Consider the following 25,213-nt stretch of genomic DNA (forward strand, 5'->3'; position numbering starts at 1 on the left):
GTCTTATCAACAGCCTAATCTCCAGAAACCTATAGATTCACTCAGTTTCCTGGAGCCCCAATATCACTTCTCCATAGTGATGTGGGAAACAAAGGCAGAAGGAAATGGCAGATAAAATTAAATTTCCTTATAACCTGAAGCCCACTGACAACTACTTGAGGCTAGCAGAGTAAAACATTTCTCCAGGAACTCCCAACGTCTTATTGTTAATGCTTTGTTGAGGGAAAAACAACCTTAACTTGCCAATAGCGAGGCCTCCAGTACCCTGTGAGGCTTCTTTAATATGAAAAGCTCTTGGAAACTTCCACTTGATTTTTACCTTCCCTCAACTCCCAAGTATATAACCAGTCTGTCCTCATGGTCCCTGGAAGCTCTTCCTGCCCAGGGGTCCTGTCCCTTACTTTAATTAAATTACCTTTTTTGCACCAAAGACGTCTTCAAGAATTCTTTCTTGGCCATCAGTTACGAACCCCACAAACCCCACCATCACCCCAAAAACTCATCAAAAATTCTGTTCAATGCACATTTCAACTTCACACATTCCAGAGGAAACTGCAGAGAAGCTACAAGTACCAAGCGGAAGCTTATCAAACCCAGACTGACTTCATTTTTTAAAGTCAAACTAAAATGTTAAACCACAGGCAATGCCAGGACAACACACAAACTGGAATTGCTCTAGACAAACTAAGATGTTTGATAATGCTTCTTTAAACAATTAGCCACCTTAAACAGTTTTCCAACAGAAGTAGATGCCAATTAAAATAAACTGCTCCATTATGATGAAATCCTCATGCAAGTACATTTAAGTATTTTTTCATCCTAAACCTTCCTCTACAGAGTTACCACCCACTTTTATAAAATTTATCCTATCAGAAAGCTGAATGTTTAATTATATACAGCAAACCTATAATCAGTAAACTCATATTAGAAAATTCTTTTAAAGGGCAACTTACATTTTGTGTTTTCCCACATAAGTGGTAGAAATGTAAAATATTTATTCTAAGAACTGTTTTAGTTTCAATCAAGTAATTTTTTTATAATTATAAAAGAAAATCCCTGGAGTTGTGTTCTCATGCATTCTCTTACTCTATATATTAGCTATCACGTGAAAAAAAGAAACAAGTGTCAAAGAATTTTCTTTTCAATTAAACTGCTACTTATTCTTTTCCATGACAAATTCATGGCATATATTTAATCACTCTATGTAAAGAGTATAATTATATTACATGTACAGTACTACAAAGATTTTCTTCAGATATAAGAGACTTATCCCAATGAACATATATTTTTTAAAATGTAGTGGTTAAAGTCATTCCTATTTCTTATTTTTCATTCCTCATGTTTGCTTCCTCTTTCTGCTCTCTTGCCTGCCCCAGTCTATTTCACCTCATTTTCCCCACATTCACAAAAGGAGGTAATTTTCAAATCTGTACAAATCAGACTTTTCTGGATCTTCTTGAAAAAACCTTTAGTAAAAAAGAAATGAGGAATAAAGTGAAGATAAATACCTCCATTCCTAGGTGGTTTCATTCTGCCCCATTTCACAATTTATGAGATTATTTGAACAAGAACAGAGACTGTTTCTTTTAAGTCAGAAGCCTAGCAATACAATGGCAATACATACTCACCAGCAATCAGACAGACACCAAAAAGAACCCATCCCAGAGCCTAGCATGCCTGGGCCATACTTAACCTTATAAGCCCCTTCCCAGCACTCTTTGCTCCACAATTCCAGTGTCTGCTGGTCCACTAGGGCTTCTAAGGAACTAGCTCCCTATGAGGTCATATTATTATGACCTCATCTTCTTGGCAGAGTGCTTGCTGTTGGGGTTTGTGTAATGATTTTACAACCCCAATAAAAACAGGAACCAGAACACAGGGGCCACTATATGTCAAGAGCAGAAACAACAATGGCAGCCCAGCCTTGTTCATACTTGGTAAAGCAAACTGGATGATGCCTCTCAGCAGGAATAACACCCCATTTTTTTTCCTAGAATAAAGAAGACATTGTCCATCTAGTCTGTTGAATATTAGATGCTTTCAGTAGTTTGAATTTTCCTTTTCTTGCTAGCTTATTTTTTCTTCTTGATCAAGTAACTTTATAATCTCATAAGGTGAAATCCCTAATAGTCATTTAAATGTAGAAAAAACTTCCCCAAAGGTTCTCACTGTGTTCTAGAAAATGCTTCACTGGGGCCTGTACCTCATACCTCCAAACAAATGTGGTATCATCAAAAGAATGATCAGATCATTGAGTCTGATCACCAGGCATTCTCATAACCTTTTTATCATACTATGATTGCTGCATTTCCTAAAACAAAAACAAAAACAAAAACAAAAACAAAACCCACTTAAATTTGATTTTCATAAAACAAAAAAATAGTTTTTTAGTGTATCTCAAATACTGCATGGGACATACAGGGACATCACAGGGGACCTAAAAAAATCATTGAATGTTTATCTGAAATTCAAATTTAACTGGCCATCCTATATTTTACCTAGATTTACCTAGTAATGCTATCTTCTAAAATGTTTGTTCTAAAATTATTTGAAGACTTCCAATAATGGTGTTCTCTGTCAACTGGTAGTGTGTTTCACAATCAGATTCCATATGAGAATATTTTGACTTACTTATGTGATTTAATTTTTATTCTTACTATTGTTCTACAGTTTCATCAAGACCTTCTCTCAGTTGCCTATGATCTACTGATCTTCTCTAATCTAAATGCAAAAGGAAAACCCTCTTTTCTCTGCATACTTTACCAGCCTGCATACTGCCACCAAAGCTGTAATAGTATGTCTCCTTTATAAAAATCCTACACAAGATAAAAATCTATATTCTGTAGCATGTCAGATTGTTGGGAAAATAAGTAAAGTTATGCACCATAAGATGGTTGATGGGACTAACATAAGCTCTAGTCTCTAGCTTAGAGACTCCTCTTCCAGGTTCTTCTTCCTACCCTGTTTGCCCTGTGTGCCAAATTACTACTAATGCATAATGCGGAAGTAACAAACGATAAATTGTCCCCCATTTTTGTGTTCGGGACTTAGACCTCTGGAGAGGGATCTCCTCTGAGCCTGCTGGTGTAAAATAAAACTCTGATTCACCAAGATCTCCAAGTGCTGCTTGATTTTTCTGCCAGCAATCCAGCCTGGTTCCATAACAAGATAAGAACACTCACAAGTTGACCCCCAACTGCTTATTTAGATTTATGATCTACCATTTTCTTCATGCTTGGGCCACACAGGAATATTAGCTGTGCCTTCTTGTTATCCTACCCTAAAATTCTGGGGTGCCCCATTCTGCAAATTCTTACTGATTCTACAAGAGCCCAGGTGAAATAACTTTTTCAAGAATCCTACTCCAACTCACCCCTGCCGCAGTCTCAGCCTGATAAATTACCTTTATTCTAGCTCTGCTTTTAAAAGTCCCATCTCTCTCACCTACTACAATCTTGAATTTCACTTTGTATCCCATCACAAGAATAGGTTGAAGTTATTCAGTAGCCATCTGTTAGAAGGATCCAAGAATTGAGCAACTACCTGTGCCCACTGCCCCCACTATCCTCTATGCTATACTATCAATGACATGTAGCACTAACTTTCTAACTCATTATGACTAATCCTGAAATGTTCTAGAGGCACTGATGTCAGCAGAGGGTACCAGTTATGTTGCCTGATTTCATATTTACTTTGAATTTAAATTTTTAAAAATTCTTTAAACTTTTATTGAATATAACTAGGATTAAAAAACTAAACTAGGCTAAGGTGTCAAAGCATTTCCTGCCTCCATTTATAAAGTATATCTAGGGAATTGTGCATAGCAAACAACAACAAACAGCCACCTAGTTCAAATTTTATACTATATAAGCTGGGTAAAGGCCAGTCAGAAGAATCCCAAAGAGAGGAAAGAAATGACTCCAGTAGCAAGCAGAATGAAAGGGCCAGAGGAAGCAATACGACCCTGGCACCATTCTTCAGGCTGAAAATACAGATGGCAAAGGCCTGGAACCAACAAACTCAGGAAAGCTGGTACAAATGCAGAGCTTTCCCGGCCAGAATGAACGTCAGTCAAAAAGATTTCTAAGTAAGTCATAAGCAAGGTATAAATAAAATCCTGAAGTCTAAATTGCCTTTAAGAAAGAAAAGGAGGGGTGCCTGCATGGCTCAGTCAGTTGAGCATCCGACTTCAGCTTAGGTCTTGATCTCACAGTTTCTGGGTTCCAGCCCTGCATCAGGCTCTGTGCTGACAGCTTGGAGACTGGAGCCTGCTTTGGATTCTGTGTCTCTCTCTCTGCTCCTCCCCTGCTCGTGTTCTGTCTCTCTCTGTCTCTCAAAAATAAATGTTAAAAAAAAGGAAAGGAAAGGAAAGGAAAGGAAAGGAAAGGAAAGGAAAGGAAAGGAATTCTTCTTGGCCATCATCATGCAGGACATTTATTTTTCAGGCACTGCAGAGGTAGCACATGATCTAATCTTGGAGAAAATGTAAATGAGAAATTATTCAGAACAGCTACAACACCTCCATGGTACACACTCACCTTGCAGCATCTAACACTGATTAAGCACTTACTTTGTGCCAGCCACTGAGATAAGTGCTTACTAGAAACTGTCTAGTAATCCTAGAAACCATCTCTAATCCTCAATAACCTTATAAAGTAGGCAGTAGTACACCCATTTTACAGATGGAAACTGAGGCACAGACCTGGACACGAACAATAGTACTCCAGTACCCAAGTACTTTATATCCTTTACTACTATAATTTTGCTACTGTTAGGCATTTTCTGGTTTGTTTTTGCTGATTCAACAAATATGGTAGAAAACCCCAGGGGAGATAAAAATAAACAAACATAATAAATGAAAAAAATTACATATATATATATAGTATGTTAGAAGGTAATAATTGCTATGGAAAAATAATAGAACAAAGAAAGAGAGATGAAAAATCTTAGTTTGAGGAAAGGGGTAGATAATAGATATAGATACAGATAGATACAGATATAGATATAGATATAGATATAGATATAGATATAGATATAGACATAGATATAGATATATTTAAGTATATTTATTTATTTTGAGAGAGAGGGGAGGAGGATGGCAGAGAGAGAGAGAGAGAGAGAGAGAGAGAGAGAGAGAGAGAGAATCCCAAGCATGCTGTGTGCTGTCAGCGAGGAGCCAGACATGGGGCTCCAACTCACAAACTGTGATATCATGACCTGAGCTGAAATCAAGAGTTGGATGATAGACTGAGCCACCCAAGCACCCATTTTTACTCATAAGGTGGTCATGGAAAGTGTGAGCAAATTGAAGGGTGGAGGTGCCATCAATTAACATAGGGAAGACCAAAGTTGGCACAGGTTTAAGAGAAAGAAGTTCCACATGAGGGAAGGGAAACAAAAATAATATCAAAACAGGGAGGGGAACAAAACAGAAGAGACTCATAAATATGGAGAACAAACTGAGGGTTACTGGAGGGGTTGTAGGAGGGGGGGATGGGCTAAATGGGTAAGGGGCACTAAGGAATCTACTCCTGAAATCATTGTTGCACTATATGCTAATTTGGATGTAAATTTTAAAAAATAAATGAAATTTAAAAAAAAAGAGAAAGAAGTTCCATTTTAGACATATTAACTTTGAGGTCTCCATTAGATATCCAAGGAGATATGGGAATATGGCATATGTAATACTTTCACAAAAGACATGTACCTGGGCCCTACTCCAGGGAATTTTCAGACTGTTGGCCTGAGGGGGGGCTTAGCATTTTCTTTTTAAGCTCCAAGATGATTCTGATGTGATATCAGGATTTTTAGCCACCACTGTAACCCATGAAAAAGCACTATAGGTCTGAAGAGGGGAAATGGAGAGATATGGATTTTGATCAGATCAATTTTCTTTGTAACATGGAGGAATAACTGTAGGGAGACAAAACTGAAGGCAGAGAGACCAGCTAGGAAAGTTATCAAAATACTCTGGCTAAGAGACAAGAACCTGAAATTGAAAGATAATTCATACAAATATTAAAAAACACCTGCTCTGAATGAGATTTAGAAAGTAAAATGAAAGAACATAATAGTGATTTGGAATGTGTATGGAGTTGTGTTCAGAGAGCAGAAGGCTAACTCTACTTAGAACCTGAGCAGAATATGTTGGCCACCAACCAAGATAACAAATACAAGAGGAAGAAGAGGTAATGTTTGCAAGAGCGCACACACACATGCACATGCAGAAACAAGAGACAGAAAGAGAAAAGAGCATTGAGTTTGGTTTGAAGATGCAGTAATATAAGGTGTCTATAGGACATCCAGGCAGACCTATCTAGTAGCCACAGCAATCATCCATTACCTGTGGGAACTCAATACAGGCACAGGAGTTACCTCCATCAATGTGGATGGGGTTACCTGGTGAAAGGCTGTAATATCTCATCTGACCAAAAAACCCAGAAATGTGCCAACAAAGAAATATGTCTAACAGTGTATTCATTTGAGCACAATTCCACTACAGCAAAAGAATTAAGAGGTCTCCTTTCATTTATTAATGAGATTCTACATGCAAGTGCTTAGTTTGCCAGTCAGTAACAATTATTTATTTAGAAGATGCTAAAAGCAAGTATTTGCCAAAATCTCCAGTTAGTTAGATGGCCGAGGTTCAAACAATGGTTCTATCACTCACCAGAGTTGATAGTAAACTCATGATTTTCTGTGAGCCTCAGTTTTTTCATCCATGAAATGGAGATTAACAATACCAACTCCCCAAGGTGTTGTGAAGATTAAATGAGTAGATGCATGGTTGGCACAGAGTAAACCATAAATGTTAGCTGCCATCACCAGAGCATCACTACTTCTCCCTACATCCTTAAGATCATTATTTAGTTATTTGGATGATCACATGAGATAATTACATCAGGCAGTATTTTATTAAATGTAAACTGCTATTTGTATTGTATATAAATGTTCATTAGCTCTGAGTAGAAATTAATCCTTGACATCTCTAAAGAAAACTGCCTCAAATTTTTGACATTTACATAGAATACATCTCTCTAGATGGGACTGCATTTTACTTATAAATGACTTCAGGAACTTTATAAGAGAACCATAAACAAAATCTAACTATAGAAACTCCTAATGGCTATTTCTCTGTTCAGCATGGAGAACATAATTCAGTTTCTAAAACTGAAGAATTGTAATAAGTGTCACCAAGAGGTTCTGCCTCCTTAGGATACTTCTTAAACTTCATTCATTTCACTCAGTCCTGCATTCAGTATTCCATACAAGGGCCTCAACATGCAAGGCAGTGGTACAGAAACTGATCAAATTTACCAATTTGCTTATTTACAATAAATAATTGAAACCTTTACTATTCTGGAGCCTTGAACTCCTCTGGGGGAATGATCCAGATGGTGCAGGTTTATTTTGTTGGGTTTTTTTGGTTTGTTTTTTGCTTTTTTTTTTTTTTGCTTTTTGCCTTTATGCCTTTTGAGATTTTGCTTTGTTTTGATTTTCCATATTAAACTGCAGCTTTTCTGGGTCAGCTCTCAAATGAGAATGTAATTTTGCAGAAATATTAACAAGTCAATTTTAATACAACTACATCATAAAAACTTGAGGTGAATCATGTGCAAATCAACTATTACCAGATGTCTAGCTTGATAAATAAGGAGAAAAAATGATGTAAAAACATTTACATGTCCAGTATTTGCACAGAAGCTTCAGTGAATGAATCCATGAATCCCAATTCCAGTGGACAAGAAAGAAGAGTGAATCATTCACAGATGGACTAACTTGTTTTCCTAGAATGCTATTAAAATGTCACTGTATATTCTAGGTGTACATCTTTCATGAGATACAGCTTTTGGCTATGTTACTTCACTGCCGTGATACGGCATTAAAAATCTCTAATGACACCGTATCACTCTCTATCCTGACAAAAGGAAATAAAAGGAGCAACTGTATTCCACATCCCTGTAAAATCCATAAGTAGACAGTCTGAAGTTGACCATATCCTTTAATGACTGTGATTATGCACTGCACACTCTGCTGGAAACTGGATGGTGTGAATTTAGACAAAACACTCATATCTCTACATAGAAAACACTAGCTTATCCCCCATGCCAAGATATTACATCCCTTCTTGTTTCTCCACATTCAAATTCTCTAACTTAAAAAATGTTCACTTAAAGGAAGGCAATAACACTCTAAAGAAAGGAATGTATACATTCATCAATAAATCATAAACTCATCGTAACATACCCTCCCCTTTGACTGAGGAGGAAGGAGGTACTACTTGGTAACGTGACATACAAGAAAGAAAGACATGTAAAACTAAACTGCCAGAGCCCAGTAACCTCACTCTTGGGATTTAGCATCCTTATTGCCTAATGCAATACAATTATAAGCAAGAAAGTTTAATTTAATACCCTTAGGGAGATTATTTACAATAACAGAGAATGAGGTCAAATCTATCCTTCCAAAGAAAATTTATAAAAGGGAATGTCAAATTTTTGAAAGCCAAAACTTACTTGGACTAGCAAATGTTTGCTTTTTCTCTCTGAAATCACTACCAACTAAAAAGAGAAAGACAACAGACAAATACTACTCACATACAATTCCATATAACAAGAAAACTAATGATAGTGACTGATTTTGTGTAGACTTATAATAATATTATTCCTTAGTGCTTCCCTCTATAGAGGCCCATTCAATGATACAATCTATTAAACAAAATAAGCCATTTCAAAAGCAAAATTCCCAAATAATCATTTGAAAACTCAAGACATTCTTTATTGTTAGTTCAATCATAATTATGTAATTTTTAAAAATTTTACCTGATACTTGAAAATCAGTTTTCTATCACTATGGTTATATTATTGAGGAAAAGTTATGATTAAAAAATAATGTTTTTGAAGTGCCATATTCTGCTCCTTCATACCACAGAGGGGGAAAAATGCTCATTTCTAATTTAAAAATATGAAGCACTGACTAAAACTAAAAGGCAACTGACGGAATGGGAGAAGACATTTGCAAATGACATATCAGATAAAGGGTTAGTATCAAAATCTATAAAGAATTAACCAAATTAAACACCCAAAAATCAAATAATCCGGTGAAGAAATGGCCAGAAGACATGAATGGACACTTTTCCAAAGAAGACATCCAGATGGCCAAAAGACACATGAAAAGATCCTCAACATCACTCATCATCAGGGAAATACAAATCAAAACCACATTGAGATACCACCTCACGCCAGAGTGGCTAAAATTAACAACTCAGGAAACAACAAATGTTGGCGAGGATGTGGAGAAATGGGAACCCTCTTGCACTGTTGGTGGGAATGCAAACAAGTGCGGCCACTCTGGAAAACAGTGTGGAGGTTCCTCAAAAAATTAAAAATGGAATTACCCTATGACCCAGCAATAGCACTACTAGGAATTTATCCAAAGGATACAGGAGTGATGATTCATAGGGGCACATGTACCCCAATGTTTATAACAGCGCTATCAACAATAGCCAAATTACAGAAAGAGCCCAAATGTCCATCACTGATGAATGGATAAAAAAGATGTGGTTTATATATACAATGGAATATTACTTGGCAGTGAGAAAGAATGAAGTCTTGCCATTTGCAACAATGTGGATGGAACTGGAGGGTATTATACTAAGTGAAATAAGTCAGGCAGATAAAGACAGATATATGTTTTCACTCATATGTGGAATCTGAGAAACTTAACAAAAGACCATGGGGGGAGGGTAGGGGAAAATATAGTTTCAGAGAGGGAGACAAGCCAGTAAGAGACTCTTAAATACAGAGAATAAACTGAGGGTTGATAGGGGGTGGGAGAGAGGGGGAAATGGGTGATGGGCATTGAGGAGGGTACTCGTTGGGATGAGAACTGGGTATTGTTTGTAAGTGATAAATCATGGGAATCTACTTCCAAAGCCAAGAGCACACTGTATACACTGTATGTTAGCTAACTTGACAACAAATTATATTTTTTTAAAAAAGAAAAGCTTTATTTAAATTTCAAAGTGTTATAAAAAATATTAGAGATAATTGTTAATAAAGGGAGAAGCTGGATGGCAAAAAAAACCTTTATGTAAACTGCAAAGTGCTGTAAAAATATTAGATGATTATTAACAAATGGAGAGGCTGGATGGCTATAAATAAATAAATTAATAAAAATGAAAAAGCACTGAATTACTTTTAGTGGGATCTTAAACCATCTTCTAATTATTTATGTTAATAGATGTTCCATATGCAATAAATAATTTTTAAGCAAAAATGTATCTTCTGTCCACATTTTTACTGCACTGAATTAGTATTAGTATATATTCATTGGGCAACAGAAGGTGGTCTAGGATTTTCCAGTGAGGGACTGTATGAATTCTGATAACACAACTGACAACAGATACTCCACACCAAGTGGATTATGACTATAACTTTAATATTGTAAACAGTTTGTTAAATAGTGTCATATCAAGATTTGTTGTACCTATCAATAAAAGGATAAAAACCATATGACCATCTCAATAGACACAGAAAAAAATCTGACAAAGTACAACATCCATTCATGATAATAACCTTCAACAAAGCAGGTTTAGAGAGAACATAACTCAACATGATAAAGGCCATCGATGAAAATCCCACAGTGAATATCAAACTCAATGTGGAAAAACTGAGAACTTTTCACGTAATGTCAGGAACATGACAAAGATGTCCACTATCACCACTTTTATTCAAAATAGTACTGGAAGTCCTATCCTCAGAAATTAGACAACAAAAAGAAATAAAAGGCATCCAAATTGGCAACGAAGAAGTCAAACTTTCACTATTCTCAGATGACATGATACTCTATATAGAAAAACCAGAAGACTCCACCAATAAACTGCTGGAACTGATAAACAAATTCAGTAAATTCTGAAGGTACAAAATCAACATGCAGAAATCTGTTGCATTTCTATATACCAATAATGAAGTAGCAGAAAGAGAAATTATGAAAACAATCCCAACTAACTACAATTTAAATAACTTACAAATAAAATTAAAACTTAAAAAAAAGAAAACAATCTCATTTACAAGTGTACCAAAAATAATAAGACACCTAGGAATAAACATAACCAAAGAGATGAAAAACCTGTACTCTAAAATCTTTAAACATTGATGGAAGAAATTAAGACAACACGAAGAAAAGACATTATTCCAAGCTCATAGGTTGAAAGAAAAATATTGTGACAATGTCTATATTACCCAAAGAAATCTACACATTTAGGGACACCTGGGTGACTCAGTCAGTTAAGCGTCTGACTCTTGGTTTTGGCTCAGATCATGATCTCATGTGTTCAACTGTTAGTGCAGAGCCTGCTTAGGATTATCTGTCTCCCCCTTTCTCTGCCCCTCTTCCACTCATACTCTGTCTCTCTCAAAATAAATAAACTTAAAAAAAATAAAATAGGGGTGCCCGGGTGGCTCAGTTAAGCATCTGATTTCGGCTCGGGTCATGATCTAAGGGGTTGTGAGTTCACGCCCACATCAGGCTTTGAGCTGGCGGTAGAGAGCCTGGTTCGGATTCTCTCTCCTCTCTCTGCCCCTCCCCCCTCTTGCACTCCCTCAAAGTGAATAAACTTTCAAAATTGTTTAATAAAAAATAAAAATAAATAAAAATTTTAAAATCTCCACATTTAATGTATCTCTATCAAAACACCAAAAGCATTTTTCATAGAACTGGAACAAACAATCCTGAAATTTGTAAGGAGCCACAAAAGACCCCAAACAGCCAAAGCAATCTTGAAAAAGAAAAGTAAAGCTGAATGCATCACAATTCCAGACTTCAAGTCATATTACAAAATTGTAGTCATCACAAAAATACTGACACAAAAACAGACATACAGTTCAATGGAACAGAATAGAAAACCCAGAAATAAAATCACAACTCTATAGTCAATCTTTGACAAAGCAGGAAAGAACATCCAATAGGAAAAGACAGTCTCTTTAACAAATGGTGTTGGGAAAACTGGACAGCTACATACGAAAGAATGAAGCTGGACCACTTTCTTATACCAATACACAAATAAACTCAAAATGGATTAAAGACCTACATGTGCAACCTGAAACCAAAGAAATCCTAGAAGAGAGCACAGGCAGTAATTTCTCTGACACTGGCCATAGCAACATTTTTCTAAATTATGTCTCCTGAGACAAGGGAAATGGAAGTAAAAATAAACTATTGACATTACATCAAAATGAAAACCTTCTGCACAGTGAAGGAAATAATCAACAAAACCAAAAGACAGCATACAGACTGAGAGAAGATATTTGCAACTGACATATCCAATAAATAGTATAATGTAACACTTAAAAAACAAATAATCCAATTAAAAATGGGCAGAAGACATAAACAGACATTTCTCCAAAGAAGACATCCAGATGGCCAACAGACACATGAAAAGACGCTCAACCCCATTCATCATCAGGGAAATACAAATCGAAATTATAATGAGCTATCACTTCACACCTGTCAGAATGGCTAAAATCAACAACACCAAAAAGGACAAGTGTTGTCAAGGATGTGGAGAGAAAGCAACCCTGGTGCACTGCTGTTGGGAATGCAACTGGTGCAGCCACTCTGGAAAACATTATAGAGGTTATCCAAAGAGTTAAAAACAGAACTACCCTACAATCCAGTAATCACACTACTGGGTATTTACCCCCAAAATACAAAAACACTAATTCAAATGTAAACAACGCACCCTTATGTTTACAGCAGCATTATTTACAATAGCCAAATTATGGAAGTGTCCACTGACTGATGAATGGATAAAGAAGATGTATATACATACAATGGAATATTACTCAGCCACAAAAAGCAATGAGGTCTTGCTATTTGCAATGGCATGAATGGAGCTAGAAAGTATTATGCCAAGAGAAATAAGTAAGAGAAAGACAAATACCATATGATTTCACTCATATGTGGAATTTAAGTAACAAAAAAAAGGCGGGGGGAGAGGGGCCAACCAAGAAACAGACTTTTAACAAACTTATGGTTACCAAAGAGGATGTAGGCAGGGGGAGGAATGAAATAGGTGATTGGGATTAAAGAGTGTGCTTGGCATGATAAGCAACAAGTGATATATGGAATTGTTCAATCACTATATTGTACACCTGAAACTAACATAACATTGTAGCTTAAGTATACTGGAGTTTAAAATAAAATTAGGGGCATCTGGGTGGCTCAGTTGGTTAAGCATTGGACTTGGACTCAGAGCTTGATCTCATTGTTCATGGGTTTGAGTCCCGTGTCGGGCTCTATGCTGACAGCTCAGAACCTGGAGCCTGCTTTGGATTCTGTCTCTCTCTCTCTCTCTCTCTCAAAAATAAACATTAAAAATAATAATAATAAAATTAAATTAAAAAGGGTTGGTGTACCTAAACCAATCCTGTGAATCCATGTTTCGTGCTGAGCACACAGGTCAAGAGACACCTAAACCAGTCTGGGATAAATGGTTCTTTTACTTAATACTGTTTCCTCAGCATCCAACTTAAATCCCAGAATTTTCTTCCACCATGGTTAGTTGTCTGCCATATTAATGATTTTTGTTTGTTTGTTTTTACAGATATTCTAGGCATGGGAATACCTTAATACTGAATCTGAGATTTTGTTTTCAGTTTCCCCTTCTTTATGCCCATTTCCCCACGCCCAGCAATGAATGACTACATGTCTGTCCAGGTCTGCCCCTCTACTTTCCCAGAATGCAATTCACATTTGTTTTTGTTTTCATTTTTTACCTTGACCACATTGTACAGTAACATCTAGGAGCCCTTTCTACAGTGAGTGGTTTTGGTCTTTTTATATACCTTTCTCTCAAAGTCACTGATGTTTGTCCCTGTTCAATGTGTAGCACTGTAATGAGAGTCCACCAAATCCTGAGTGTCACTTTGTTGTCCCTATTGTACATGAAAGAGTGATGTAGAAAAATCTAGTAAATTCTGAATGCTTTTCCACATAGACTTATCTGGAATGTGAACATGATGCTTTGATTGATAGTAAATGCTTTAACTGTAGTAGGTGCATTTCTGTCTGTCTCAATAAATTTTAATTTGTCTGTCAAAAAAAAATCTATCTTGAAAGCAGTGGGTAAGAGTTAGGTGTATCCTAGGTGTGCCTGGGTGGCTCAGTCAGTTAAGCATCCGACTTCACTCAGGTCATGATCTCATGGTTTGTAAGTTCAAGCCCCGTGTCAGGTTCTGTGCTGATAGCTCAGAGCCTGGAGCCTCCTTCAGATTCTGTGTCTCCCTCTCTCTGCCCCTCCCCCATTCACACTCTGTGTATGTATGTGTGTGTGTGTCTGTCTGTATGAAAAATAAACATTTAAAAAAGATGTATTCTAATTCAAGTTGAATTTTTTTTACATCGATCTCTGCTAGAGGTCTCAACTTAGAATTTAATTTCTTTTTAATGTACTTTACTTGAGAGTAATAACCATTAGAGATAAATTAGTTAATATTAGTTTACTAAAAATAAGTATCCCAGCCCTAAACTAAACATTATAACCACTCAAGAGTATACTTGTAGGGGTGCCTGGGTGGCTCAATCGGTTGAGCGTCCAATTCTTGATTTTGGCTCAGGTCATAATCCCAGGGTCGTGGGATCAAGCCCTGTGCCAGGCTCTGCACTTAGTGTGGAGCCTACTTAAGATTCTCTCTCTCTAGGGGCACCTGGGTGGCTCAGTCAGTTGAGTGTCTGACTTCAGCTCAGGTCATGATCTCACGGTTTGTGAGTTCAAGCCCCACGTCTGGCTCTGTGCTGACAGCTCAGAGCCTGGAGCTTGCTTCAGATTCTGTGTCTCCCCCTGTCTTTGTCCCTCCCATGCTCATGCTCTCTCTCTCTCAATAACAAATAAATGTTAAAAAAATATTCTCTCTCTCCCTCACCCTCTGCCCCCTCCCCTGCTCACACACTCTCTCTCTCTCTCTCTCTCTCTCCTGAAGAAGAAGAAGAAGAAGAAGAAGAAGAAGAAGAAGAAGAAGAAGAAGAAAGTATACCTGTAAAAACAAATTTAGCTTGATCAAACACCCCACACACACCTTTGCAGGTCCAGGTACTCACTAATGTCATCTAGCTTGAGAACATTAGATCAATTCTACTCTCCTCTGGTCTCTCTTCCTTTTCTAACTCTCCCATATTTTGAAGAACAAGAGGCTTGGGGCGCCTGGGTGGCGCAGTCGGTTAAGCGTCCGACTTCAGCCAGGTCACGATCTCGCGGTCCGTGAGTTCGAGCCCCGCGTCAGGCTCTGGGCTGATGGCTCAGAGCCTGGAGCCTGTTTCTGATTCTGTGTCTCCCTCTCTCTCTGCCCCTCCCCCGTTCATGCTCTGTCTCTCTCTGTCCCAAAAATAAATAAACGTTTGAAAAAAAAATTAAAAAAAAAAAAAAGAACAAGAGGCTTTATGAATACTTTCTATGGTTAGATATATCCAGTTTTTATCACTATTAATGTTTTCTGCCCTCTCTTCAATTCTTTATAAATTGTTTTATAAAACAAATTTTGTTTTTACTGTCCCATTCCACGGTTTTGCTGTGCTTCCTTGGTGCACTCAGAAGTGCTTATCTGCCCTGCAGTGCCTCTCAGCTTCTGACAGGTCCACTACAAGGACAGTCTCACCTTGCAAACACCTTCTGCAGTCGTCCAGAAGAGGGCACCAACATGCAAAGCAGTGGTACAGAAACTGACCAAACACCAAGTGAAAGAAATAGGCTGCATTTTACCTTAGAAGCTTTTATTTTCAATAAATAATTGTCCTCTTCAACCTTCTAGAGTTCCACATTCCTCTGGGGGTATGATCCAGTTGATGTAGGTTTCACTTTTTTGCTCTTACACACTCCATGCAATTCCTACTACAGTGGCCTGTCAAGCTTATCCTCTCAATACTGAGTTTCCCCTAAGTGCCACTTGTTGTAACTACACTGAAAGCTGCTGTATTTGACAGATGTTTCTCAGAATCACTGAACAAATTTTGTGTATAGTTTTAAAGAGAATAAATTAGCTCCCTAACAAGAGTGTAAGAAGATCAGCACAAAGAAGACAGGAAGATCATCTCCCAAGGAAACAAAGTCTTTTCTGTGTCACTTCCTGCTTTCAGCTCTTTACATTATTTCAGCTAATCTGGAGATAGACCAAAGGGGTCATCTTCATCTGGGGCTATAGGAATAACAAGGGTTTTTTTCCACTCCTTATTGACTATGATGAATGAGTTAGCAAGAATATCCATATACGTTTCTATCTTCATATATTTTGTAAACACATCCAGAATGTTTATTGTGCTGTATATACAGTATTCTAAGCACTTTATATTAACTCACCAAACCCCTTTAGCAAACGCTATGATAGGTACTATCATCACCATTTTACACAGGAGTAAATTAAGACATGGAGACATAAAGTAATTTCACATGGTCACAATGTTAATATGGCAAAGCTGAGATAGAAGCTTAAGCCTATAGGTTATACTTTAGGTATAACACTGGTATAGAAGAAGAAAAATGTCTACTTTTTAAGGGACATCCATATGACCAAACATGCTTAGTATAGTTACTGAATTCAGTGTACACATCATATTTGCATAAATTCTCTCTGCAATAAAGTATTAAAGCATCTAATATATGCTGGACATATTTTACATGCTAGGAGCACAGAATGACTGCAACAAAGCCCTGCCTTTTACAGTTTTAACTTCTAGTAAGAGACAGACAATAAACCAAATGAAGGTCCTCCCTCACTCTGTCCCTCCCTTTTATCCTTCCACAAATATTTGCTGAATATCTGTTATGAGTTAGATGCTGTTCTAACTAAATATTATGTGTTCAATAATATATCAAATAGCAAAAGTCTTTGCACACATGGAGCTAACATTCAGACAGTGATAGTGATAAATGCCTTGGACATACATACAAGCCAGGTAAGGAAACAGGGAAGGTTAGGGTTGCTGCTTTACTCACAGCACCAAGAAAGTACCACTTGAGTGGAAAACTGAAGAAAGTGAGGGATGTGTCCTTGCAACTTACCTTCAGGAAGAGCATTCCAAACAAATACTAAGGCCTGGGCAGGACTGTGTTTGGCACATCCAAGGGATGGCCCAGAGAGTATACTATGGCTAGAGAGGAAAAGGCAAGAACAGGGGTAGGGGATGGGGGAGGTGGGACCTGAATTCATTTGTACTTCCAAAGTGGTCATTCACTCAAAAGCCGCCAAATCAACTCCAGTTCTCAACCATCTATAGTCAGAAAAGGCACAATTTAAAAGAAAGAGACTGTTAGTATCTTAAACACGTTAGCTTCTAAAGTTAGTGGGCTGTTTTTCATTTCCTTCTCTACTTCTATGAAGGTTTCCCTGACCCTCAGCAGCATCCAAGGCCCAGACTCCAGCAACCCCTTAAGTCATCCTGTTGCACAAGGATCCACTGCATACTGTGCATACTGTCTCCAGTACTGTCCCGACAGGATTGGTCTGTGACTTTTCTAGGGCTGAATCCAGATCTTCCTCACATTTCTATCCCAGTGTCTAGTACAATGGCTGGGACATAAATAGTTGCTCACTAAAAGTGCCTTAAATCAAGTTGCAAAACTTAACAAGAAAAGTCAATGACTATGTTCTAATCTCAACACACCAATAAACTTGATTAGAAGATGCCTGAAAATAATAATTAGGATGCTTCCTCCAATGAACCCATGTAAAAAGCTGCAATCTCCACCATGAAGTTTTGGTTATTTATATCTACCAATTAGAATCACTTTAATAATTTTAAGTACTTCCCTCATTGTGGAATCTAGAAGCTCTGACCAGTAGAAAATAGTTACCAATGAGCTTTCTCTAGACATTTTTTCCCAAGTTTCATTTTTTCAACATTATCTGTTCCTTAGTACAATGAGGAGCAAATATGAAAAAGTGGCAACAAAGTAGAACACAAAGGGGGATTCTCAATTCTTAATATCTAAACTTAGAAAAGTAAAACCATCATTACTAAATAAAAAGATCATACATAGGGTACCTGGGTGGCTCAATCAGTTAAGTGTCCGACTCTTGATTTCGGCTCAGGGTATGATCTCATGGTTTGTGAGTTCAACCCCCGCATTGAGCTCTAGGCTGACAAGAAGGAGCCTGCTTGGGATTCTGTCTCCCTGTCTCTCTGCCCCTCCCTCGCTTGCTATCTCTCTCCCAAAATAGATCAAAATAAACTTAAGAAAATAGTTTATTAAAAGAAAATAATACACATTATCTTAAAAAGAAAAGCACCACTGCCAATTGCCAAGCTTTATATGTTCCTAGGCATGATGCTGAAACCAGTTTCTTCCTATCTTCATTTATTATATGTTAAAAATAGATGAGACAATGCTAAGATGACTTCCCTGGATCACTGAGTCACATAAGAGAGGACGCGCTCAGACATGGGTGCCTTCCTTTCCAGTGAATAGATTTTAGAAAGTTCCAGGTTTTTGAAACCACCTTTGATTTTAAAAATATATTTTTAAACAAATGAGGTAATAAGCGAGAAAACCAGGAGAACTGTGTGTACCAGACAGTTGGCACACAGTTTATTCTTACCAAAGTGTTTGCTTAATGAATAAATCATCTGAACCATGTATAAGTTTAATCTAGAAATAAATTGCTTTTCCCATGCAAAAACAAAACAAAACAAGACAAAACAAATTTTAGGGAGCTGTATATCATTTAATTTGTCCTTCATTTCACACTATCACCTCCTAACATCAAACTACCTGTAAATTCAAGGGGAGAGAGCCTTGTGCTCCTAAATGTAAGTTGCATCAACTATCTACCATCTAACTCTCTTCTTAAGTATTTTGGTATTTTAAAATTGAAATCGTGGGATTTCGGAGGTAGTTTAATAACATGAGCTGGAAGAGATTCAGTTACTGGACACGAGACAAGACAATTCTCTGCAAATAAGCTGAGAATTAAAGGTACACAGTATACAACAAATATAGTGAATACCTCCCTCTCAAAAAAAAAAAAAAAAAAAAAACAGAGTCTTTAAAATCAGATGAGAAGTGGGGCACCTGGGTGGCTCAGTTGGTTAAGCGTCTGACTTCAGCTCAGGTCATGATCTCATAGTCTGTGAGTTCGAGCCCCGCGTCAGGCTCTGTGCTGACAGCTCAGAGCCTGGAGCCTGCTTCAGATTCTGTGTCTCCCTCTCTCTCTGCCCCTTCCCTGCTCATGTTCTGTCTCTCTCTGTCTCAAAAATAAAAACATTTGAAAAAAAAATTTTTTAAATAATAAAAAAAAAATCAGATGAGAAGAAAGGAAATCACATTTTCTGGCACTCTAACATATGACAAGCCCTTTATGTATATCATTTCATTTTAATGATCATCAGAACCTCCTAGTACAGTTTCTTTGGGCGAATTTTTAAATTCACCCTATGGACAACTGAATTACAAAAAGGCATCCATTTTGGTACATGTTTTATATAAAGGAAAACCCATCAGGGCTCACAGCTAAGCAATCAGAATTCAGGGCATGTAACTACTTTTCACATCAGAGACCCCTGCAGGGGTCCAAAGAAATTATGGTGTAATTAGGACAACCACCTACCATTAGACCACATGGCCTTAAGAAAGCACATGGAGAACTTTCAAGTAATCAACCACCTAACTACTCATTGTTCATATGACAACAATTGAAATCCAGAGATGGAACTTCCCCTTAGAATCATGTCTTCCAACTCCAAATCCAAAACTTTTCACCTAGTACACAATTGTCCACAGCAGAGATGACAATTTAAATAACTGATGACAAAGTTGGCCTTCCCATAAGATAGGCTCAGTCTCAATAATATTCTCTGCTTCAGAGAATATTTTTCAAGCAAACAGAAAATGACAAAGTCTCTTGGTCAAGGGAACAGGCACTGGGGTTAGCACTTCCAGAAGCCCGGAAAACTAATAAAGGAAGGGATGATGTCAGGGGCAGTGCACCAGCTTGAAACCACAAAAATAATCCTCTAGAACCAGATCATGAACCTTGCTATGAAGGGAGGGGGATGATACCAGGGAGAGCCAGAGATGCTACTGAACAGAACGAAAGAAAGAAACTAGAAGTCCTCCCCCCCCTTCCTTTTTTTCCCACTGAACATTTCCAAAGAGATGAGGCAAAGTGGTACTAATTTTGGCAAAGCTATAAAAGTACAAGTACATACCATATTTCATTGATTTCTAGACAATTTTTTCTAAATTGTATAGTCTCTCATATTAGGATGGTTTCTTAATATAGTACAACCTCTGTCAGCTAGACAGGTTATTCATTGTATACAAAGGAAAATTATATATTGTTGATTTAGTCTTGGCCTAATTGATGTGTACAATGTCTCAAAAAAGATCACGCTATTAGTTGGTATCGAAACAAAAGTATTGGGTATGGAGAAGGCACTGAAAAGAAGCAACTAAGATTCTTATTTTTATGTAAAAACCTGTAAGTTTAAATAGAAATACCACATGACCCAGCAATTCTACTACTGGGTATTTACCTTAAGAAAACAAAAACAAATTTGAAAAGATGTATGCACCCCTAAATTTACTGAAGCATTATTTAATCACCAACATACGGAAGCAAGCCAAAGGCCAATTGGTAAATGGATAAAGAAGATGCAATATATATACACACACACATACACACACACACACACAATGGAATATTACTCAGCCACAGAAAGAATGAGATCTTGTTACTTGCAACAACATAGATAGATCTAAAGAATATTATGCTGACTGAAATAAGTTAGAAAGAAAAAAAATTCTAAGTGTTAAAAAGCATTGTGTCATAGTTAATTGGTGGCATATTATTTTCTGATGATACTTAAAAATAATGATTTATCCCTGAATCAACAGCATCTTAGATTTTAAAAATTCTATGCCTTTTTGTTTTTACTAGCTTACATTTACCTTAAATTTCAATAACATTTAAAAGGAAGATTGTATTCGGTTTCTTGATTTGCTTGTTTATGGGTCATGAGAGTAAAATAATGATGGCATGAAATTCTTTGGTTTCTGTTGCCTCTCTTTTGCAAAAGACAAATTACTTTGAAGTTCTAGTGTTTACATTTAATTCTAGAAGTTTATGACCCACTTCTCAAAGATCACCATTTAAAAGCATACAGACATACTCTTTAATCATTGCTTTTTAAAACACTATTTTTCAATGTAGATAAATGAGAATAGTATTTTTAAAGCACTGCTATGCTTTAAGTGCTCCAAGATAATGGGCACCAAAAACACATTGAGATAATTAGTATTAAAATTTTGCTCCTTCAAGTTCAAACAAACAAACAAACAAACAAACAAACATACCAAGTTCCAAAACGGTAAACATTAAGATTATGGATAACTATTCCTCATGAGAAAAGTGACAAAGTAGGTAGAGTTTATGTGAATTAGTTGAAGCCAGTATTTACAATCAATACCTAACAAAAGCAAATGAAAACTCTTGTATTTTCTCTAACAAAATTTAATATTACTTCTTTAATTTTTTGAAATGCAAAATATTTCCCCAGCTAATTCAAAAAGTGCTACAGATAATATTAAATATCCATGTTGCTATAATACCAAAATTTTGACCTTCTGACAGGCACACACACACACACATAAAGGTACAACTCCATATAGTTTATGAACTTCTATACTCAGGGGCTATATATTTGAATTTATTAAATAAATTTAATTCTTGAACCTTAATCAATTCTACCATCTCAAACTATACTTTGAGAAAGGGATGGGGGGGGGTAGGGCGCGGTGGGGGGGAGGGGTTGCAGATTCTTCTAGAGAACAAATACTCCCCATGAAAGAAGAATGGCAAGTAAACAAGCGTATTTACTTCTAATCCTCCTGCCCCCTGACCCCAGAGTCACAAAGCAGTTTAATCCTCTAGTACTAAAAACTTAGAAGTTTTTGCAATTATGTGTATGGAACTGGAGGGTATTATGCTAAGTGAAATTAGTCAGAGAAAAACAAGTATCATAGGACTTCACTCATATGAGGACTTTAAGAGACAAAACAGATGAACATAAGGGAAGGGAAACAAAAATAATATAAAAACAGGGAGGGGAACAAAACATAAGAGACTCATAAATATGGAGAACAAACAGAGGGGGTTACTGGTGGGGGTATGGGAGGGGGGGTGGGCTAAATGAGTAAGGGACACTAAGGAATCTACTCCTGAAATTATTGTTGCACTATATGTTAACTAATTTGGATGTAAATTTAAAAAATAAATTAAAAATAAGAAAAAAAAGAAAAAAAAACTTAGAAGTTCTTCAGAAAGAGTTTTACTTTAAACCTTGATAAAATATTTTTTTGTGGTTAGGTTTTGGTTTTGGTTACTACCCATTGACTTCTATCTATTTTACATGGAACACACACTGTGTGAACACAAGCACTCAAACTTTCACTAAGTTATTAGATCTACAAAGTTAGATGCTTTATGTACAACAGAAACTTTCAGAAGGGCCATACAAGGGTCTTAGGTGGCCTGAATCCAATAGATGGCTCAGGCTGAGTCTTTAGACTTCAAAGAACAGCAAACAGAGGGAGATCTGGTCATATATATGTCTTCCTGGAAAAAAGTACCATGCAGAGCCCTAGACAATACCTGTTGTCTATCCAGCCCAGTTCCTCAAAGGGTCGCTTGAGTTTCACTTGAGAGTAGGAGAGCAAACCTGTGTCCCTTCTTCACTGCTACAGTCTACCCTCTGGAGTGTGTTCCTAGTATCCCATCACCCAACCCCAAGCTGGACATACACACTCTTATGAGCAACACCTCACACCATGGTGCAAGAATAAACATCTTCAAACTTAACTTTTAAAATAGTAAGAATGAATGACCTAGATGTGATGTCCTGGGTAAAATACGTTCATTCTTAAGTCAATACCCGCCCCCCGCCCCCCGATGACTGTCTACTTCCTCATCTAAATGCGACCATAGTTGTCAATGTGAACCACTTACCAACTCCCAACTATCTGCCACACAAAGCTGTGTAACAGAGACTAACCCAGAAAACAGCTTGCACATGCATTTTTTAACTTTCAGAGAACATTCCAACATTTCACAATGAAATTCACCTTAGACAACAAAATATACTGTTCTCACTAGTACATTAAGTCTATATTTATCTTGTCTTTCTTCTAAAATAAAAAATGCATGTCGGATGACCATAAGAATTTTAAAGATTTAGAGAACAAGAATATTTGCTTGTCCACCCTTCTCCTAGATCCTGGAAACAAAACTCCTATCCTAGCACATATACTCACTCAAAAATGGTGAATCAATTTAGTCAGTCAGCTCTATGAAGTTTTTATTTAAGCTTTATATAAGGTTATAAGAAGTAATTTTACTCTGAGGTATAAAAACTCTAGTTTTATAAAGCAGTATAGAGGGAAAGAGAGAAGGAAGGAAGACAAAGAAATTATCTAATTGATTCATAAGCCAATAGCCAGAAAAACTCCCAAGAAGCAAAATTAAAGCACACACGCGCGCGCACACACACACACACAAAACAAAAACAAAAACAAAAACAAAAACAAAAACAAAAACAAAAACAAAAACAACCTACCAGTCTGGGACTTCTACTCGAAGGATATATTCCTTCCTTTGGGGTCTGTAGGTAACAGAATTTACTATGGCACCATTCTTAAAATTCATTTTTAAATTTCTCCTTCAACTATAGGCAAATCACCTAGACAGTTCTTATTTTCACATTCTGAATTCTTATCCTTGGAACTAAGGCTGATAAATAAGATCTAAACATACTTCAAGTCAATCTCGCCAATCCTACCAAAAGATGTTTACCCCAACCATTTAAAATAAAAAGAAGAAAGTACAAGTCAAGTGGCAATAACAGCAAAGGTGTGAATTCTCCCCTCCCCTTTATCCATCATAGGTGTTAAAAATCCTGTCCCACTGGAGATGAGGCAGGCTTTTTGGTCCTGCCACAGGAGATCCTAAATTCTGCAATTTGCTGCAATGCCACCAGCTCCAAGTCACCCAAGAAATGATGTTTCTGCACCTTGTCACAGTGTTGTCACATGCTAGTCACCTCACTCACAGCAGCCAAAATACTTGCAGAAGTAAGTCTCATTGATACCATTTTAAACTTGCCACAGTTTGAGGAAAGCTCATTGTTATAAATGAGAATACCACTACCTGCTCTCTTCCCTTGCAGTTACAGATGGAACTTTATACACACATACACACATTCACATATTTTTTCTAATATTCTGGCAATAAGGTCTGGAAAGCACTGTAAACCTAATGGAGGAAAAAAGTGAGGCCCAGACAGATCACGGACTTTCCCCGAAACACAAAGCTACTTAGCCACAAAACAAATTTATCTGCAGTCTAAGAGTATTTTCCACAGTAAAAAATCCAATGCACTAATACAGACCTTAAATAAAATTAGAAAGAAAAATTACTAAGAAAAAAAAAAAAAACAATGAGTTTGGAAACTCAGAGTTTGAGCTCAGGGCTCAGCCTAACCAAGTTATATCACCTGTCTTAGCCTCAGATACCTCCATTAAAGGGTTACTGTGAAGGTAAGATAAAATTACTCACTCAATAATGGTGATACCTATTAAATTTTTAAAAAAGATTTTAATGTGTTTTCCTTCCAAGAATTCTTAACTTTATAGAATAGAAATGGAAAAAAAAATTCCCCACAACCTTCCAGAATAAATCCAGGGGCCATGTACCAATGTCTAAAGCACACACTTTATTATCCGTGATAAGTGATCCAAAGAAATTTGCAGGGTTTGGGGTAGCAGTTAATAAAGAAGTAGAACCAAGATAGCTTTGTTCAATACCTGACTGCAATATATATACACCTAAAAGAGACAAACTAACCCCCTACTCTGAGTACCAATAATATGCAGTATATGCTTTTATACTCAGGTCCAACATGACCTCTTTAGCCATGTCTTGGAACAAACCAGGAGACAAGAGCCACCTTTTTCTTTTTTTTTTTTTTTTTTTTTTTTTTATGTTAAGAGAGATTTTATTAATTCTCTTTTTTTTCTGGCTATTCAACATCAAATACTTATTCACAATTCAAAATGTATTATTTGTTTTTTTTTTTAATAAGTATTTTTTTTATTTATATATGAAATTTATTGTCAAAATGGTTTCCATACAACACCCAGTGCTCATCCCAAAAGGTGCCCTCCTCA

At 36.9% G+C, this 25,213-nt stretch overlaps 1 protein-coding gene across 14 annotated transcripts in view; it reads right to left on the bottom strand.

The window, feature by feature from the left end:
* The window catches only part of PSD3 (pleckstrin and Sec7 domain containing 3), a 746,112-nt gene that overhangs the window by 364,387 nt on the left and 356,512 nt on the right, over positions 1-25,213 (bottom strand). Inside the window, exon 1 of one of the 14 annotated variants that reach the window (XM_040497545.1) lies at positions 1,629-1,761. The exons of the other annotated variants lie outside the window; for them this stretch is intronic. Coding sequence (XP_040353479.1) covers positions 1,629-1,675 — 47 coding nt within the window. The 5' untranslated portion in view covers positions 1,676-1,761. Of the gene's footprint in view, positions 1-1,628; positions 1,762-25,213 lie in introns of those variants that run through there. 14 annotated transcript variants of the gene reach the window in all.

This window comes from Herpailurus yagouaroundi, unplaced genomic scaffold, assembly GCF_014898765.1.
Source record: "Herpailurus yagouaroundi ecotype Mexico unplaced genomic scaffold, PumYag 28, whole genome shotgun sequence".
NCBI lineage: Eukaryota > Metazoa > Chordata > Mammalia > Carnivora > Felidae > Herpailurus > Herpailurus yagouaroundi.